The sequence below is a fragment of the Colias eurytheme genome, chromosome 3, assembly GCF_061535395.1.
Source record: "Colias eurytheme isolate Ceu_HAF_F1 chromosome 3, ilColEury1 Martin Lab GWU primary, whole genome shotgun sequence".
In the NCBI taxonomy this organism is placed as follows: Eukaryota; Metazoa; Arthropoda; class Insecta; order Lepidoptera; family Pieridae; genus Colias; species Colias eurytheme.
In genome coordinates this window covers 6,869,104-6,888,890 of record NC_142982.1, presented here as the reverse complement: position 1 = coordinate 6,888,890, position 19,787 = coordinate 6,869,104, and the positions used below count along the sequence as shown (strand labels likewise).

At 35.3% G+C, this 19,787-nt stretch overlaps 2 protein-coding genes across 2 annotated transcripts; one reads left to right on the top strand and one right to left on the bottom strand.

Annotated features, from left to right (window-relative positions):
• Positions 1 to 530: 530 nt before the first annotated feature.
• On the bottom strand, positions 531 to 1,839 carry LOC149909682 (uncharacterized). Its single transcript, XM_090118040.1, has 2 exons — positions 1,585 to 1,839; positions 531 to 1,316 (listed from the first exon to the last, which is right to left on the bottom strand). The coding sequence occupies exons 1-2, from the start codon at positions 1,721 to 1,723 to the stop codon at positions 763 to 765; spliced, it is 693 nt and encodes a 230-aa protein (XP_089974166.1). The 5' UTR covers positions 1,724 to 1,839; the 3' UTR covers positions 531 to 762.
• An 850-nt stretch (positions 1,840 to 2,689) lies between these two features.
• Positions 2,690 to 13,561, top strand: LOC149909681 (uncharacterized). The gene is made up of 13 exons (XM_090120190.1): positions 2,690 to 2,922; positions 3,037 to 3,203; positions 3,324 to 3,445; positions 3,547 to 3,722; positions 3,791 to 3,892; positions 4,414 to 4,562; positions 4,663 to 4,767; positions 5,400 to 5,570; positions 5,755 to 5,947; positions 7,666 to 7,831; positions 10,169 to 10,294; positions 11,951 to 12,082; positions 13,547 to 13,561. The coding sequence occupies exons 1-13, from the start codon at positions 2,690 to 2,692 to the stop codon at positions 13,559 to 13,561; spliced, it is 1,857 nt and encodes a 618-aa protein (XP_089976316.1).
• The last annotated feature ends 6,226 nt before the right edge of the window (positions 13,562 to 19,787 follow it).

Here is a 19,787-nt window from a genome sequence, read left to right as displayed (position 1 = left end):
AGATTTTAAATTCATTGGACCCGAAAACACATTATATAGCATAATATAGCAAAGTGTATACCATCACAGTAAAGCTGATGATTTTAACTAACTGATGCAACTCAAAAATTTTGCGCTTTTTTGCGGCACCCATACATTTTTTTTTCAATTTTCAGCATGGCTATCGAAATAACGAAAATGAAAATTTTCGAAATTTGATCATCTAATAGTAATCAATTTGACGAAGATTTTTCATTTTTTATGTGGTATTATCCTCGTGTAACTTATTATGGATTTTAGAAAAATAAAATCAAGGGTTTGTTGAGAGCATTATGCCAACAAATTGAAGTCAAATCGACTACATGCCATCGTCATCGGGGTCGTTTTTTTTTAGAAAAAAATGTGATTTGGTTAAAAACAACTTTTTCGCCTGAAAGTGTTTTACTAACTATAAAAACACTTATTATAACCTATTTCAATTAAACTTAATAATTTCCGTATCATCACAATTAAATCCCGCTAGATTGCGATTTCCTTACACTGTGCGACTGTATGTTTGTAACCGACTTCGTTGGGCGCGATTTTGACCCACTTTAACGGCCAGATTTCGTTCAAACTTTGTAGATTTATTGAGGACCGATGACAATACAATAATTTGATAAAATTTTCTATTTTTTAGTTCGGTTTTCTATGAAAAGCGTGTTTTTTAGTTTTTTTAAATTATATATTATTTATTATCTGTGAAAACAATGTCTGTGAATACTAACTAAACTATAAAACTAACTAGTAATCATTATCACAACTTTCGTCTGTAAAGACCTCACATTTTATTTTCTTCTCCAATTGTATAACGGAATCTTGATCTTTTAATTCGCATAAATCAGTCTGAGATTGAGAAGAAAGGTGTTCCTCCGCTTCAATAATAACAGCAAATATTTTTTTCTTTACTTGCGTTTGCATCCAGTGTGGCATAACTTTTGTACTTTGTAGCATGCATTTAAAAAAGGATTCTAAGGCGTCATTATCTTCTCGATATTTATTATTTTTCTCAATACAGCGCCGTTTCGCTGAATTACCCATAATAATTTCATTACTTTCTGTTGTTGAAACATCATGGTCATTTATTTTATTTATGGAATTATTCGTAGATGGAGGATCCATTTCAATATTTTCTGTAATTCTATACTTCATGTGTGGCTCGAGAAATTGCATTGCTTTAGCATATTTCCAGGTTGTGATTTGCGCAGGTAATAATTTGTTTTTACCAAGCTTTGCTCGCTTGAGCGCGTCGCGATGATTGTCGCGTAACTTTTTCCATTCTATCTTCGCAACTTGAACTGTAAAGTTATTTTATATTAAAAATTTGTTTTGGAATGCGTCCTGATTGCAAATCTGCAGTTATATGTATCTAGTGTTGAAAAAAATTAAAAGTTTTGTTCATTTAATGTGCATATCTAAGTACCTACTAGGTACGTACTTTTAAAATATTCAAGAAATTCATATTATGAAAGCGCACTTGAGACCATTAATTTGCTTTGGGCGCTGTATGGCATTATTTTGATTTATTATAAGAATATAATAAATAGGTATAGGATACAAACTTACTGTTAGGGATAGAGTTGTTGTTATAATGTTCTACAATGGTCTGCCATGCTTCGTCTTTAATCTGCATTTCGCGATAATCAGGATGCAATGGATTCCACAAGCATGGTTGCTTTCTTACGCCTTCAATAAACGCTTCCATTATTAACTTATAATTTCGTACATGTAGCGTACACAATAATACAACCAGTCTTGGATCTTGCTAAACGAGCGTCTGCGGCCGTGTGAGTGCAAACCGGCCTCGCGACACCTCGCTTGGGCTCGCGCGTGCTCGGTCACTCGGCACTCCCCGCGCAGCACCGCACCGCGGCCGCTCTGCTCCATAAACCAGTTCCATTGTTTAATATTAAACCTAAACGTGACTAGAAACTCGTACCGGTTCTTTATATGAGTTTCTTGTAGACTTCTTTTGAATCGAAACTTCTTTAGGCGTGTTGAGAGTAAAATTTCAAGGTCGCGTCATGGCAATACGGTCACGTTATAGAGTAAGGCGACGATTTTGGTATCGTTGAATCTTGCTAAAAAAAGTCTCCTCTGACTCGTCGGCGCACACGCTCTTTTATTTTTTATTTAAATTTAGATTTACAGAAAATATTTGGTACCTTAGGTCGTTAGTAGTTAGGTACTTACATACAATACATAAGTACATACTTATAAGTATATAAAATTCCATTCTTCTAAAATTGTTTCTCAAGTGGAACATAAAATAATGCTTTACACTTGTTTTATTGTAGTTTACTTAGCATGTAGGTTAGTTGTAGAGAAATTAGATTTAGGTTCTGTAATACATAAAATAAAATAATATAGAAATTTTACGCCAGTCGCCAAGAATAGGTAAAGTTGCTCTACAATAGAGATGAAAAAAAGTATAATAAGTACCTATAATGGTACACTGAATTCACTCACGTACAACTTGCAACTAAAAAATTATAATATTATTAAAGATTATGACGAGGATAATATAGGCGAGTTATATAATACACCTCGGGATGTCAACGATGAAGATGAAATTATTGACATTAAGGGATTGCTAACAAAGGAATCTTCTCATCGTAATAATAAATTATTATACAGCAGAGACGATCTAAGCACATTTTCTGTAGAAATAATGAAAAAAAGGCTGAGAAAAGACGAAGATGATATTATGGGTTCTACGATAGGTACTCCAGTTAATTCATTATCCAAGAGAAAAAATGTACCCTCAAAACAAAGAGATTTCGTTATATATGAAATTGGTGAACCCGACATATTGCACGAAGCAAGAATACAGCTATATGAAAAGATGAGCACAATCGATGGTAAAACAATGTGGAATGATTTCACAAAACTAATCCCTGCTAGGTATTTTGAATTTTCATTCTTATTATAATATTTTGCTTAGCGCTTATCAAGTTGAAGAACCAATTTTGATTTGCGTTATGTAATATATTTAATATCTTAATTTTTATTGCTCAGTATTAGTACTGTGGATCCAGAATGGAACAACCAAGACTTAACTATTCGATATCGAACAAAAGATTTCTTATCAAGGGAAAATTATACGTTGCCTTCGGGTAGCTTGTGTTTAGTTCTGCCGTTGAATTATGTAACAGAAAATTTATTACAGGACAACAGAAAAACCGGTAAAATTGCATAAAACATAATTTAGTTTAGTTTATAATTCAATTTGTTAAAGCTAATATGTACCTGTAAATATTCGTCTCGTAATAATTGAAATTTCTTGGCAGAGCATAAATTAACAGACCAACATGAAGAATTTATAATTGTACCTATAGACGATATTATTATGATAAAATCAAATAGAAAAAATTCCCAAAGTGAAATTAATAAGACCTTCGAATCGCCTATTGAATATATTAATGAGGTATTTTGATTTACACATGCAATGTATATAATTATCGACCAGTACATAATATTTAGGTATGATTTTTTTTTGTATTCATGTCCTTATAATGTTAATTTAAGCGTCGCCGAAGAGTAGTTATCAGAACGACGCGCGCATTATTGGCTGGAAGCTTAGCAAGCCTTGATATACTGGAAAAAGGCACAGATAGCTACCTTAAGTTACCGCACAGAACCTCGCATAGAACTCAGTTGGACTTAGAAGCGAAAGCTGATGATAACAAACTTGTTGTCGCAGGGTGCTTTATCTTTTTTTTAAGTCAGGTTCTACGTGAAGTGAAGGCATTCATAGATAGCATTTTTATAGGTCTTCAGGAAGGCTGACTTCAATAGTATCGGATACGCGTAAAACTCGATCGACATTGAATCTTCAAGTTACAAATACTGGATTGGCTGCTTCATATTATAGGTAAATTAATATTTATATTTTTACTAGCTAACCCGACAGACATTGTCCTGTCTTAGTTACAAATATGAACGGTCAAACGCGTTTTTATACAGGGTGTCCCACTTTCGGTATACTAAGCGCAAAGGGACTTGTAGTTTTGCATACGCTGAGTACGTAAAAAATACTTATAAAATTCCAGACGCATTTTTTTTTCAAATAGAGGAGTTCTTAAAATTCCATGTGTACACCCCTAAAAAGCAACCCGCCCAACTTGGCCACCCGCACGTGAGCTATCGTTTAAGATTATGTTTTCATAGACAAAATGCTCACATTAGCAAAGCGATATATGCCGGCTGCGCGAAGCTAGAGAAGAATACATGGATTTTAAGGAAAAATTTGGCGAAAAATTTTTAACGTAATTTTGTTATTTGAGTATTTTTTACGTCATCAGTGTATGCAAAACTACAAGTCCCTTCGCGCTTAGTATACCGAAAGTGTGACACCCTGTATATAGTTTATAATCAATAAATTAATATATTTAGAATTTCAGTTCGAGATTGCTTAACTGACTCTCAGGAAATACACTCATCGGATGGTATAACAACTAAGTTACTTATACCACCCATGCATACAAAACCTTTTCAATTAGAAATTCCACTGGATAGTTCTTTTACTGATGCTTTATGTTCAGGTAAGATTGGACAATTTTAAACTTGATATATTGTTTTAACTGTCAACTAAAATTTCAATTAATGAAAATTATATAAATTTATTGCTTGATATATTTTTAGTCTCATTGATGAATGATGATGATGAGTCAGTAGCGGTGCGAGACGTTAGAATTAAAAAAAATGACCGATGTTTCTGCATTTGGCACTGTGAATGCGTTTGTATCAGTGAGTTAATAATTACAAAATTCATACCTATTTAAAAACAGTTCTTATCTCTTACTCTGTTTTTTAATTCACAACTGCAATAATTTTCCATTATTTCATTATTTAACGCGACGTTTCGAACACTTTACAGTTTACTGTCTCCCCGTGATGTGAGCATGGTTACGGGGAGACGTGTAGTGTTCGAAACGTCCGCATAGTTGTAACTTGTAAAGTCTTTTTAATCTAAACGTAGGTATATTACTACTTACTCGCGTAAAATCAAACACAAAAGTAGATATTACCTATCTACCTACTTTTATAGATTTTTAGAAAAAAAGACATAAAAACCGAAACAGTAACTAGAATATAAATTCGATAGCTCTGGCGGGATCACGGGTGGCCGAGAGAGGTCGGCGTGCGTCGCGGTCGCCCGGTATGCGTATGGCAAAAGACGCGGGTTTGAATCTCGCCTCGTGATCGATTATTTGATATTCTATAAAAAATTATATCGCTAAATAGTGACTACTTACGTAATAAACCTACGTTTGTTTTAGCTGCGGCTAGTGTAAAAATCTGTAAAAATAAACACCCGCGTGTCATGTTATTTTTTTTTAGTAAAAGTATATGGATTAATTACTATTCAATTCTTTCAGCCGAAGACCCAAGGTTGACGTGTAAAGATATGCCAGATGCACAACTTATAGCTGCTGGGCATTCTCCCAGAGAAGAATCTCGATACATTAGATCTCTCTGCTATCCAGATATAATCACTTTGAACCTATTCGTGATATTTTTTGGAGTGCTTATCGCATTATTAGTTCTCGGTGATGCATCATAATTGATAAATTATTAACAATATCTTCGTAGAACATAACAAGAGGATTTCGAAAAGAATCATAAGATAATTTCTACAGAATAACTTGTCTCTCTCTCTCTATTAAAAGCTAAATAAATTTATTCTTGGGTAAAAAAATTTCTACCCAAGTTAAATTCTAATGTTTTTTACAGGTATCCTCAAAGCTTTTTTAGGTTTATGCTGTCGGTGTACAAGTTCCTGGGGCTTGGAATTATTGTTTAATTCCCCCCGTAAACTTGACCATTATTACGAGAGTTCATTAAGACGTCGCACTCTGGTTTATGATAAAGACGGTTGGCCTGTTCACCCAGATACCAAACAACGTACCGTTCGACTTGTGAGCAAGTAAAAACAATTAATAATAATATTTAAGCAGGTACATACCAAAAATAAGATCAAGAAAAATGGGAGATAATATCAATATTTTGTTACTTGTGGCTGTAAATTGAAATGCTAGTTATGCACTTCACGGACTAATTAACTACTGTAGACTTTAATCTGTAGACCACAGATTGAGGTTGAGAACGAGAACCAATATCATCTATATTAAACTAGCCTAGCAATACTAAAACAACTTTGCGAGGGTTGCAATTTATTTACCGACTTCTTTTTTATTTCTTTTCCCCGCACACGGCGTGCGTTGAGACCGCGGTGGAGTTTTTATTTGCGGATAGTACTTTTTTCTCCGTCACGGAGAAAAGTCCCTCGTCTGCTCAGCCTATAAGGGGAAAACGAGGAAAGTAGGCAGAGACATAGTGTGGCAACGCTCGTCATGCTAGTCGTCGTGCTCATCGGCCTGCTCACTGCTGCCTATTTTGTCGGTTTTTGCGCGCGAGTCAAAGGACTGGCAATACGAGTGCGAGTGCCTGACTGCCTGGCCACATAGACATAATCGCGCGATCGCAGTCCATCGCAGTCCGCATCGAGCGCTCGCGCAAGACGCACACGTATGCAAAATCGGAAATTATGTCGTCGCCAAGCATGGAATGGTCGCATGAAAAGTGTTAATATTTTTTTAATTAATTTTTTTTTATGTTTGAGGACGACGACGACGATATATATTATTTCTTTTTACTACCTAAATTAATATAATTAGTATAGTACTAAAATTGCATAGCGCGCACGCTGCCATCTTTTTAACCGACTTCAAAAAAAAGGAGGAGGCTATCAATTCGGCCGGTATGTTTTTTTTTATGTATGTACACCGATTACTCCGAGGTTTCTGAACCGATTTACGTGATTATTTTTTTGTTCGATGCGAGATGGTGTCGAATTGGCCCCATAAAAATTTTATTCGAATAGGCCCAGTAGTTTTTATTTTATGAGCATTTTTGTCTGTATTTGTAAATGTTTCAAGTAACTTTGATTCACTTCCCGGTAACCGATTGAGCTGAAATTTCGTATACGTATGTAAATTGGATAGCTATAAAACATTATCATGACATAGAGCTGATTTGATGATGGAATCGGAAGATGACCATAGGAACTCAGTAATATATTGACTCAACTTTATCGAGTTTGGGCTCGCAGTTATTTTTATTAACGTCCATTGTGTGAGACAAGGCAAATGACAAGTGAGCACAGAGCAACAAGTGAGGAGCGTCGCGATTAATTGCGCGAGTAGAGCAGTGTGTGGCCAGAGAGGGCAATGTCGCGGCGAATAACGGCAGCGCGATGAGCAGAGCGATGAGCAGCGCGAGGAGCATAGTGTGGCAGGAGCATTATAAATAAATAAATAAATATTATAGGACATTATTACACAAATCGACCTAGTCCCACAGTAAGCTCAATTAAGGCTTGTGTTGTGGGTACTAGGCGACGATAAATATAATATTTAATAAATACATATATATAGATAATAACACCCAGACCCAAGAACAAATAATTGAGTTCATCACACAAATATTTGCCCTGACGGGGGATCGAACCCGGGACCGTCGGCTCAGTAGGCAGTTACTTTACCACTGCGCCAGCCGCCAACCGCGTCGTCATTATGATTAAATGGTTGAATATTTTTAATGAGAATATTTAGCTCATGTTTAAATGAATATTTGCATTTCTAGACCGATGGAATTTATTTTAAACACAATCTTCTTCATTGTTCTCCCATGTATTCTACTATGGGATACTATTAAAGAAATAACGAGTAAATTACAAAACACGGACAAGAAATTCGGAAGTAAATCGAGAAAAAACATAGAAAAGTGTTTTAGCACTCAGGACATGCAGGTTTCTATACCACAGATAATATAGTAGTAATCTATACTAATTGTAATTAAGCTAAAGAGTTTGTTTGAACGCGCTAATCTCACGAACTACTGGCCCGATTTCAAAAACTATTTCACGTTGGATATTTACATGATCCATGAGTTCTATATGCTATAATATACACACACCGGCACAATTAGCGGAACACAAACCGATGTGCGAGAACTTCGTCTGGGATTTGAACGAATGGCAGCAGGTTCTCTTTACTGATGAGTGCAGAGTACTTTTAAAACAGATCGATGGGAGACAGCGATTATGGAGACGCAAAGGAGAACGCCACATACAGTCTAGTTTTGAACACACAGTGGCTTATGATGGCGGCTCGATTATGGTTTGGGGAGGGATATGTTTGGGAGCTCGCACGGAGTTAGTGATAGTCACAGGAGGGACCATGACAGCAGATCGATACATCAGAGACATTTTAGAAGAACATGTTGTACCATTTGCCCCATTTATTGGTGACGACTTTATTCTAATGCAAGATAATGCTCGTACTCATAGAGCACAATCGGTACAGGCATATCTGAGCCACGTAGGTATACCGGTGATGCAGTGGCCAGCAAATTCCCCCAATATGAATCCAATAGAGCATGTTTGGGACTTGCTAAAAAGAAGGGTTAAATCCAGAATGCCAGCCCCCAACAATCTGAATGAACTTGAAAACGCACTTCTTGAGAAGTGGGAGCGGTTGCCTCAAGAAATCATCGATAACATAATCTGTAGCATGCCCAGACGAATGAAAACCGTAATCAGAGCAAGAGGGGGAAACACTCGTTACCGTCATATCCTCCAACATTGCCTTTCCAGCCTATCTTTGCCCAAATAGAAATTTTAACTTTCCCGAGTGTTTATGTGGAGTAGCATGACATTTAAGACTTGTTTTGTTTTTTGGTAGAAAATTAAAGTCTTTTCTCGCAATACTGATTAGATAGCACATGTATAACGTCAATCAGTCTGCGGCTAAGGTCTGCGGCTACATGTCGACAAAGAAGGAGATGTTTTGGTGGTGCCAAATTTTTCTAAAAAAACTTGTCTCTGATCACTGGGAATCAATTAGAATACGTGAATATTTCTTATTATTTATTAAACTAGAATATAAAAAAGGAGGTTATTTGTTATTTCCAAGCAAAAATACGTAGTATTATAGGAGTTTTGTCGCTGGGCAATGTTAGGTTAATAAACGTAGTATGACCTATCCCAACATTGCCCAACCGTTTTGAGGTGCTAGGGCTGACACATTTTTAACAGACTTCTCAAATAGGTAGCAAGGTAATTTTTTTTAGGTGTAAATTAAGTATACAGCATGTTTTTTCTTTTAGGTACCTAGGTAGGATTGTACGAGTATGTATGCCTAGCTAGGTACTTTTTAAATGTTTAGTAGAAGTTACGTATAGGTACATAAATATTCATAATTTCAGTTTCATTTTAAAGATATACCTAAAAACAGTACGAACGCAATATTATTGCATGTGTACCTACCTATTACTTGTTACCCACCTACATATTTTATTAAACTTAATTTTTTCATCCTTTACCTAGTTTATTTTTTTGTGACAACCCTAAACCCTAAAGATTTTTGTATGAAGATTGTGAGAAAATTACACCTAACTTTGCCCATACAATTTAATGAAGATCTACTTATTTTGGATCATATTTTGTAAGAGATTCGGCATCTTTGCCTTGTCTTGTACTTTGTCTCTTAAAAACAGCTACGTAAGTCTTAAAATGGCTGAAATATTAAAGGTGGGCAAAGTTGTATACTTTTCCACCTTATTTCGCCCACCTCTTTCTTCCTTATTTTTAGAGAAACTATTAAGAATATAATTATTTCAAGTATATCTATTCATTCTAGATTCAATTCCCTACTCAAATAACAGCATCAATTCTGTCCATATTTTGTTTTTTCTTGTATAATATGATCAAAACACTGTGAAAAGCGGGCAATGTTGGAGGATATGACGGTATTAATTTTGCTTTAATTTTATTGTTAAATCATTTAATGCATACTTTTTTTTTATTTTTTGTGACTGTTCATAATTATCCAAAAATTTCACTTATTTCAAATTTCTTTATTTTTTCAATAAAAAATAACGAAGACTTTTCAAAGTCGTTGTTAAAAGATGTTAATCAATTTGTTATTTTGTGTCTAATTACATTTTCGTCAAAAATATGCGTTATCTCATAGTCTCACTTTTTTTTCTATTCCGCTAATTGTGCCGGTGTGTATATATTTTCCACGGGCGATGGCGGGGCGGACCACTAGTTCTACAAAAATCGCAAATCCTGCCACTGTTGTAGAGCAAGGAATTCCGGTGGCGGCGGCATAAGGGTGGACTTCGTAAATGGATGACACCGCAGGCGGAAAATCTTTCTACTGACATATGGCAATACGGATTACCAGGCGGAAGAATCGTGAACAATTGTGTAAGATTGTCCACTATTCAATATTTTCGTTTTTAGGACAAATTACTGATCAGTGGCACATAGGTCCCGCCTTCGCTCGGAATAATATTATATAAAATATTAGATCTTTTATGCTCCAATTTAAAAGACGAGGATAACGGAAAAAAATCAAATATGTACCTAATATACAGGGTGTAATCGTTAAGTGTGCACAGGCGATTATTCTGTAACTATTTCAGATATCAAAAAATTTTAAACTGATATCGAAAGTACTTAACCTAATGAGTAAAATGGCTATAATAAATTTTTGAAAATAAAACGAGTAATATCCAAAAATGTTACATTAAATGCTCCCATACATTTTATTTCCCATACATTTTGTATTCATAGCAGATTATCGAAGTGACGTCCTCATTGTGCAATACAATGAGGAGCTCTATTTGCAGTTTCGAAATGAACTTCCCTCAAATTTGCGAAGTAATTTAAGCAGAAAACCAAAAAAAGAAAGGAAAAGCTAAAATTTTTCATATTAAATGTACTAGGTTGATCCAAAAGTAATGATAATTGGGTATTTCCTGTGTACATAAAAATATAAAATAACTTTTTATTGCTTGCTCATGTACTCACTAAGTTATCACAAAAAAATCATATCAATAGGCCACGTTTCCAAGTATTTACCTACATTAATTTGAATGTGAACCGTGCGTGCCAGAATTTTTGCCGACAAAAAGAAGAAACAACAATTCGACATTTAGAGGGTGAATTTCTAAATTCTTAATGAGATCAGGATAATTTTTTGGCACGATATGTGACCATGGACGTTACCCGGGTTCACCATGTTTATGCTGAAACCAAGAAACAATTAATGGCCTGGATGCGAGCTTCCAAAGTGACGATGAAGAAATTCAAAGTGAAAATTAGTGGGATAGATTAAAGCGGCAGTTTTTTGGGGCGCCGAATGAATAATTTTGGTGGAATATTTTAAGAAGGTAGCCACTATGTTGGGCTCTTACTACACAGACCATATTAAAAGATTGCGGGTGGGTTAGTAAGGAAAAGAGACATGGCAAACTGCGGGCTTGAATGTTATTTCACCAAGACCACGCACCAGATCACAAAGCGTCAGTTGCAATGGCTGCCATTCAAAAATCGGCATTCCAAATGCTTAAACACCCACCCTGTTTGTTTGCTCCTATTTATTTCTATCTCTTTCCTAGGCACAAAAAACACCGTCTTAGCAAAAAATTTTAAGACGATAGCGAAGAGATGGCCGCGTTGAGGGGTTTTTACGGATGAAGTCAAAGTTTTTTTTTCTAAGTTTTGGAAAAATAATATCGAAGTACTTATATTATCTAGTTAGAAGACTATCTAGCGAAATATTTTAACTGTAATGACCTGGTTTAATATTGATTATAATTACTTTTGAATCAACTCATGTACATGGGATAGTCATATCTCATACTAAATGTATGGGAGGGTTTCAAGTGAATTTTTTAAATATTTATCGTTTTATTTTTAAAAATTTATTATGGCCATTTTACTCATTGGGTTAAGTACTTTCAATATCAGTTTAAAGTTTTTTGATATCTGTAATAGTTACGGAATAATCGCCTGTGCACACTTAACGATTACACCCTGTATATATACATATAATTCCTATTTTCAAAAATGTAATAGATGCAGCCGTTGCTCAACGAAACACCTTTTTGTGGAAAATTAGACGAAAACAAACCAGACCACAATGATTCTGATCAAGACGATACGGAGTTTGTAATAATGCAAATGCAGAAGAGCAAGGAATCTCTTGCTGTAAGATATTTTTTGTGAAGTGTAAGAGTAAAATTATAGCGACAAACTTTAACACAGTAACAGAGTAAACTGTAACAGAGTGTAACAATTGTCAATAGCTGGGTCCACACCGGATGATCCAGTGATCCCGCGATCCGCGATCCAGGATCGCGGAGCATGGATCGTGGATCATGTTAGGCCGATCCACTTTAAAAACTTGCGATCCCAAATATGCGCTCCAAGTGATCCTAAGGCGATCCGTGATTCAGCCAGTCTAACTCTTGTACAATATGGAGTCATACGTACAACGGCGGCGTCTTGCCGTTGCAGCAGTAACTTTTATTATACTGAAATGTTTGCGCAAAAAATAAAAAAAAAGAAATCGACGGTTTTGGGTGAAACAATTTTATAAAAATCGATTGGCATCTGGGACTCAGCTGTACGCAGAGTTAGTTTCAGATGAAGTTGAACACATTTTTGCAAGAATGAATGCTAATCAATTTGAGATATTCGACTTTCTGAGATGTCCATGGTGAAGTGGATCGCGCGATCCAACACAACCGTCCACACCGCGCGCATCACGCAACTGAGGCACCTTTGAAGCGGGTACAAAAACCGCCCGCTAACGGATCAGCTGGGTCCACACCGGCCGATCCACCGCGATCCGATCGCGCGCGGCAGGCGCGCGATCCAAAGATGCGGGCGGTGTGGACGTGCCGCGCGCGATCCATGCACGCGTTTTGCCGCGCGCGATCCCTACCTCGTGCGATCCGTTAGCGGGCGGTTTTTGTACCCGCTTCAAAGGTGCCTCAGTTGCGTGATGCGCGCGGTGTGGACGGTTGTGTTGGATCGCGCGATCCACCTCACCATGGACATCTCAGAAAGTCGAATATCTCAAATTGAATAGCATTCATTCTTGCAAAATTGTGTTCCACTTCATCTGAAACTAACTCTGCGTACAGCTGAGTCCCAGATTCCAATCGATTTTTGTAAAGTTGTTTCACCCAAAACCGTCGATTTCTTTTTTTTTTGATTTTTTGCGCAAACACTTCAGTATAATAAAAGTTACTGCTGCAACGGCAAGACGCCGCCGTTGTACGTGTGACTCCATATTGTACAAGAGTTAGACTGGCTGAATCACGGATCGCCTTAGGATCACTTGGAGCGCATATTTTGGATCGCAAGTTTTTAAAGTGGATCGGCCTAACATGATCCACGATCCATGCTCCGCGATCCTGGATCGCGGATCGCGGGATCACTGGATCGGCCGGTGTGGACCCAGCTGATCGCACGAGGTAGGGAGCGCGCGCTCCAAAACGCATGCATGGATCGCGCACGGCACGTCCACACCGCCCGCATCTTTGGATCGCGCGCCTGCCGCGCGCGATTGGATCGCAGTGGATCGTCCGGTGTGGATCCAGCTAATAAAAATGATGAAATTGAAATTGAAAATTAATAATCTAAAAATTTTCTTGCTATTTACAGAAAAATGAAACTTAGCACGTGTGAGAAACCTGAGATGAAAAATTAATCATATACTTAAATATGTATATTATGAGAGTAAAGTTTAAATAAAAGCAACATACATAATATTCCGAATTTCTATTCTAATACTTTTAAGTTTTAACGCTTTCTGAATATTTTTTTAAGAACTCCTATTTAATCCCACCCAACTGGTATTATTAATTTTACCTACCTACTTAGAGATTCAGCATATTTTGTGTTTTTTCTTCCATAACAGTAAGTATCGTTTTTATAGGTCTACCATATTTATATATTTTAAAAAATAAAAGATTTTCATGTGGCAACTTTATTTGACAACTATCAAATTGGTTGTCAAATTATTTGTGTTGATGATTAATTTTTAGGATTTTGTCTTCAAAATCTTCGAAATGTCGATAAAACCGCTGCGATCACAAGCAAGAGGTGTTGTTTACAATATGTATAGAAAAATATTCGATGAAAAAGGGTCAAACACGTCACAATTTTCAATTTTAAAACGCAAGAAAGATTTTATTGCTAAGTTGGACTTACCCGTTTTGATACTTTAAATTAAAAATATTATAAACTGGCGGTCCGCCCCGGCTTCGCCCGTGCCTACATATTTACGTTTTCTCTACATAAAAACCATCCTCGTACTTCAAGGCATATAATAAAAAAAGAATTATCGAAATCGGTTCAGCCGTTCTCGAGTTATGCGCTTACCAACACATTTTGCGATTCATTTTTATATATAAGAAGATAGGTAACTATAATATTGTTTGTTGATTAAAATAAAATTTTATGAAAACTTATTACAGGAGTTTCCAATTCGGCTTTTGTCAAGTCTAAGGTGTACAAGTCAATTTTATAATGTAATAATACTTACGAAAATAAACATGATTTTATTTTTATTATAGACCATGATTTTTAGTTTTTTTTTTATTTCAAAAAATCCTGAATTTTGACCAGCGTGGTCACCCTAGAGAGACAAAAAACATAACCGACGTCATTCAAGGTCATATTTTTTTGCTTCAAGTTAATGTTCATATTGCAATCTCCAGTGTTTTAGATTTATGCTTCTTTAGTCTGGCTAACGAAAGATGAGACTGGAAAAAGGCGGCAAATTCAAAAAATCATCATATGGCAACTTAGGTTATAGTTGGAAATATTTTTTTGATACTTTTATTTATTATTTTCTCTTACAAGCAACAACACGGCAACAACTATTCATCTTTACAACCTTAGATTTTGTAATCTAAGTTTATAATATTGTGTTTTAAGTAATATAGTATCACATGAAATGAGTGAAAGCAAGAAAAAACACAATATAATATGTATAAATACAATTAAATTTTGTTTAATCAATAGAATCATATTAAATCTAGAAATTCAGCCGCGAATGAAGAGTGTGAATCACAATCATTATCTCTGACTCTTATTATGAACTATTTATTCCATTTCTGCAGTTATTCCATCTGTTTTTTTAAATTGCTCTTCAGACTTCAACATGAATAACATGGTCCGGTCATGGAAGAAATCTTGTCAAGATACTGATTTTGTGTCTTTAAACATTTTGAACGGAACAGATAATTCAATTTTTTTATTATTACTTGAATAGTTTATAACTGGATTACTGGTATCATCCATGTTACCTGCAAAATAATAAATATTAAACAAATCGTACTTAGGTATATTATAATCCTTTTCATCTATATGATGATTCCTGTGACACTTCATCGTGTTCCGAATTACGTATTTTATGTTTAAAACGCCAAAATAATTTTTGGCGGCATTATTACCAAAAATATAAAAATGAAACATCTTAAGGCTTTGTCAGACAGGACGCGTACTTAGCGCGCGTCAGAGCGTTAAGTTGACGCCGCGATATGACGCTAAGATGTGTTCTACTACCATCGTAGAATACCGTCAAACAGAGTGCCGGCGCTAGTAGTACGCAACGCTCTGTCGCGGCGTTAGGACGCTTTAACGTCGGGTGTTGTATTTTTTTACAAATTTTATTTTAGCGTCGGAGTTAATAGGCGTAAAATAATAATAAAATACTGCATAATGACCGAAAATTTGATAGAATTGGTTAGAAAATATCCATGCTTATATAATACGAAGGATAGTTCATATAAACTATAAAGATATATAAATGAAGGCAAAATTGTGGGCACAAATCGGAGAAGAAATTAATGAAACTGGTAAGTAAAAAATTCTTCCGACTCCGGAGTTAATATCGCTGTACCTTGTTTTGTTCGTAAGTAATAATTATGTAAACAACATGCAGCTTTAATAATATCAATTGCTCTGTCCTAACGCGCGCTAAAGCGTTCTGTTTGACGAAGCCTCGCGCGACGTTAAAACAGGACGCTGTAGCGCTACTACGCAGCGCTAAAATACGCGTCCTATCTGACAAAGCCTTTAAGCTTATAAATCAAAAACAGTATTGTTTAGTTTAATATAATGAAAAATAAAATAAAATAACACAAAAATATAATACCTACGTAATTCGTGTACATGAAATGGATCGTTGAAAAATCATAGAGTTGCAAAATCATATAATCGAAATCGGCGCCCATCTTGTGATCGTTTGTCAATCGAGTCAATCGTCTGTACGAGTGCGTCAGCCTTGTATACAAGTTGCATTTTTATATTGATACTTTACGTGATATTCTGTTATTGTTACTAATTGTTATTGTTGACTTTTTGTTGCTGTTGTTTGCTAAGTTTCTATAGTTAATTGTTGGCGAAATGCCGAAAAAACTAATTTTGGTACTTTATTCAAATCGATTTCATTTCCATATAAAATATTATCGACTATCGGAAACAATTGATATGATTTCAGTAAAGACATCTCTACACGTGTCAAAAATCGATGTGTCACAGAAATCATCTTAGGTGGAAAGGACTATAGTGTGTATGGGCGTATTCAGAAAGAAAGCTTGAAACTTATAAGCGCTTATCGGCGCTTGTCATGTTCATATATTTTCCTGCGCGGGTTACCAGCACTGACAGGAAAATATATGAACATGACAAGCGCCGATAAGCGCTTATAAGTTTCAAGCTTTCTTTCTGAATACGCCCTAATGCAATCAAGATGAAAAGTATCAAAATATATCAAAGTCACACTTAACAATGCATTGAGATATTTCACGTAAACACTCTTAGACTACAAGCCCGCATAGGAAAAAAATATGGGTCAAATGAACCACCACGGGACATGTCTAGAACGATAGAAGAGCAAAAAATAATAAGATTCATCACTATGCCGTCACTTGTAAGCTGTCCAACTGAGTGCAGATGAGAATTGAAAAGTAGGTACAGGTAGACTCGGTAAATTTTGGTCATATATTTTTGTACGGCATTCTTAACCATCGATAGATCCATTAAAATAATAAGAAACCGCTCAGTGCCGTACAAAAATGGGGGTCCACCAAGTCGGAATTTTTATTTAATTTCCGAGAGAAGGGCGTTTGTCCACTATAGTAGAGCCATTTTAATAGGCAACATTTGACAGTTCAACAAAATTCTACAACGTAACCTAGTAACGACAACATAGAATAACATGATATTTCTTTCTGTTAGATCTGCACATTTGCTTAACTTTTTTCAATAACGATTACATATTTATAATAATAATGACCGATACAAGTAATTTTAAGATTTCATTTTACTGATGAACCATTCTAAACATAATAAACAATTTCTGAATTGAAGAACTGACGTCGCTACAATTTTGTGTCAATAAACCTTTTTTCTTTTTAAATACCAGAGATGTTACTCTAAAAATCGAGATCTGACATCTAGAATCGAATGCATTGATTACTTGTGACCAAAAATCATCATAAATTAATAAATTCGATTTACAAATGTTTCAAATCCGTATCGATTAATTCACTTTAATCGATTTTTTTAAGCAGGTTACCTCTCTTCGAAGATAAAATTGATAGACGTCAAATGTTGCCTATTAAATTGGCTCGACAATACAAGGAATTTTACGGTCCGGCATTCCGATTTTTTACGGTCCGGTATGGCACGCCATTAATCTATATACTAGCTTGTGCACTATACGTAATTTTACTGTCCGACATTTTACTTTTCCCTATTCCGGATGGTTTTTTGTGTCTACGAGTCGCTGTAGGTATAATTGTTTTCGAATGCCCACTTGCTTGGATTTTACTGTTTTTACTGCATATGCCAATTAAAAGCAAGCTCTTGTTTTACTTTCTTTTAGTTGGCAATGAGATTTGAGAAGTCGGTATTGTTATTTTATATACATTGACCAAGCATTGACCTATAATTATTATCTAAGTAAGTGTTGGTAAGTTAAAGTTCAAGTGGGAATAGCTTAATTAGCTCCTCGTCACCGATTAAAATAAATAAGTGAAACACGCATTTTAAATCTCTTACGGAACTTTACTTTTTATTATAACGAAGTAATATAATATTTCACATTCTATATTTTTTACTCGTTTCTTGTAAAATACAAAAACAATCATTTATGATAGCATTATACCGCCAAACTTCCTTGAACTGTACCGCACTGATCCGAGTAAAGACGGACAGGTGCACAAGCAATTCATCGGTTTTTTCATGCCACACCGGACCGTAAAAAATCGGAATGCCGGACAGTAAAATTCCTTATAGTGCACAAGCGCCCTTACCGGGGGTAAATTTGGTCATTTGACCATGTACGGCATCTGTGTCATACTATTGCTATACTGCTTTTAATCCATTATTCCGCAACGCCGTACAAAAATCATGGGGACAAGGGGAAAAAATCGAGAGTTGTAATCCCCTCTCTTTCCCCACTCCAGGGGGTCACTTGACACAACACGAAATAAATTTATTTTTAAAGTATTTTATGCATAGATAATATTTTTTCATGTGCCATACATTTTCGTTGGTTCAAAGGGGAAAAATCTGAAAAAGAAAAAAAATCCATAAAACGAAATGTTTGCTTTATATTTTTATAATAAAATATAAATATACATTAATATTAAGAAGCTCGAGGTGGTTAATTATCACCTTGGAAAGTCGGAGTCAGGTGGAATGGACTCCGTTAAATTGATGAACTAATAATAAGATGTGAATTATATGCAATCAGCCCATGAATACAGGTAAAGTCACAAGCAAATGCTAGTAATATATACATATTCAAAATGTACAAGTAAAGCGCTTTCAAATGATGCCAAACACGGCATATTAATCTTAACTTTATTTTTTTACTCTGTATGTTTTGTCCGCTAGAGGGCGCCACGTTAGATTTTGTGAAACCCATATAGCCTTTAGCTAGCTGGTCGCTGGTTATCCAGTGAACAATTCAGACGCTTCTAATGATATGTCATTTGTCGAATTCTGATAAGTAGTTTAGAAGTTACGAGGGAATAGATGAACATACATACATGACCTGTCAAAACCATAACCCTCCTTTTGCTTTGCCGTAGTTGGGTAAAAATATGTTAATACCGTACTGTATCAAATGGCCATAAAGCACCCTTAAAATTGTAGCTTTCGTCGCTTTCATCAGCCTAAAAGATGTGGTGACCTGCACAAAAATGTACGGCATCGTTTTTTCCTAATTTATCTATGTTAATACTATTTAAAACAACGAATAAAGTGTAGAAAACTATTATATTTCATTAATCTACGATGTTTAAACTTTAACAAAATTTCTGGTTTTGCATTTCTCTATAACTTTTTTTAGAACGGTTTCTTTTGAACGGCAATACTAGTCCGGGATACATCGCCCATTTTTGCAAGTGATTACTATCAAGCTAATTTAGAGCGAGTGTATTGCACAAATTCCTCAGTGCGCATCGTAGGCAGATGAGCTATAGATAATAGGTATATAGATGTGTGTGTGACAAATAGGGATGGGTAGGTATCAATTGCGTGCCGAGCTATCGATAAGTTATGTAAATAAATATGTATCTTTTGTAAATTTTATGTTCAATATGTTATTTAAGGAGAAATGTATGAATAAAGTATAAATATGTCATTTTAAATTTGTTTGCCAAGAGAATAAAGTGTTTATTCCATTTGAATATTTCTTGTATTAATTTTAAGTACTTAAAAAAAAATATGTTTATGGATATCAGAAAAACGAGTTCGATATTAAAGTTAATAAAATAAAAATTCGGGTTTGGTGCTATTTCTTTAATAATAAATGAAACAATAATAATAATGTTTTAAAAATGTTAAATAAAAATAAGAAATAATTCGTTATTTAAAATGATAA

Coding starts and splice junctions, on each gene's coding strand:
- LOC149909681 (XM_090120190.1), top strand. CDS start 2,690: ATGAAAAAAAGGCTGAGAAAAGACGAAGATGATATTATGGGTTCTACG. Junction 4,563..4,662: donor TACTGATGCTTTATGTTCAG/GTAAGATTGGAC, acceptor ATATATTTTTAG/TCTCATTGATGAATGATGAT. Junction 7,832..10,168: donor TTAGCACTCAGGACATGCAG/GTTTCTATACCA, acceptor CCACTGTTGTAG/AGCAAGGAATTCCGGTGGCG.
- LOC149909682 (XM_090118040.1), bottom strand. CDS start 1,723: ATGGAAGCGTTTATTGAAGGCGTAAGAAAGCAACCATGCTTGTGGAAT. Junction 1,317..1,584: donor CAACAACTCTATCCCTAACA/GTAAGTTTGTAT, acceptor ATAACTTTACAG/TTCAAGTTGCGAAGATAGAA.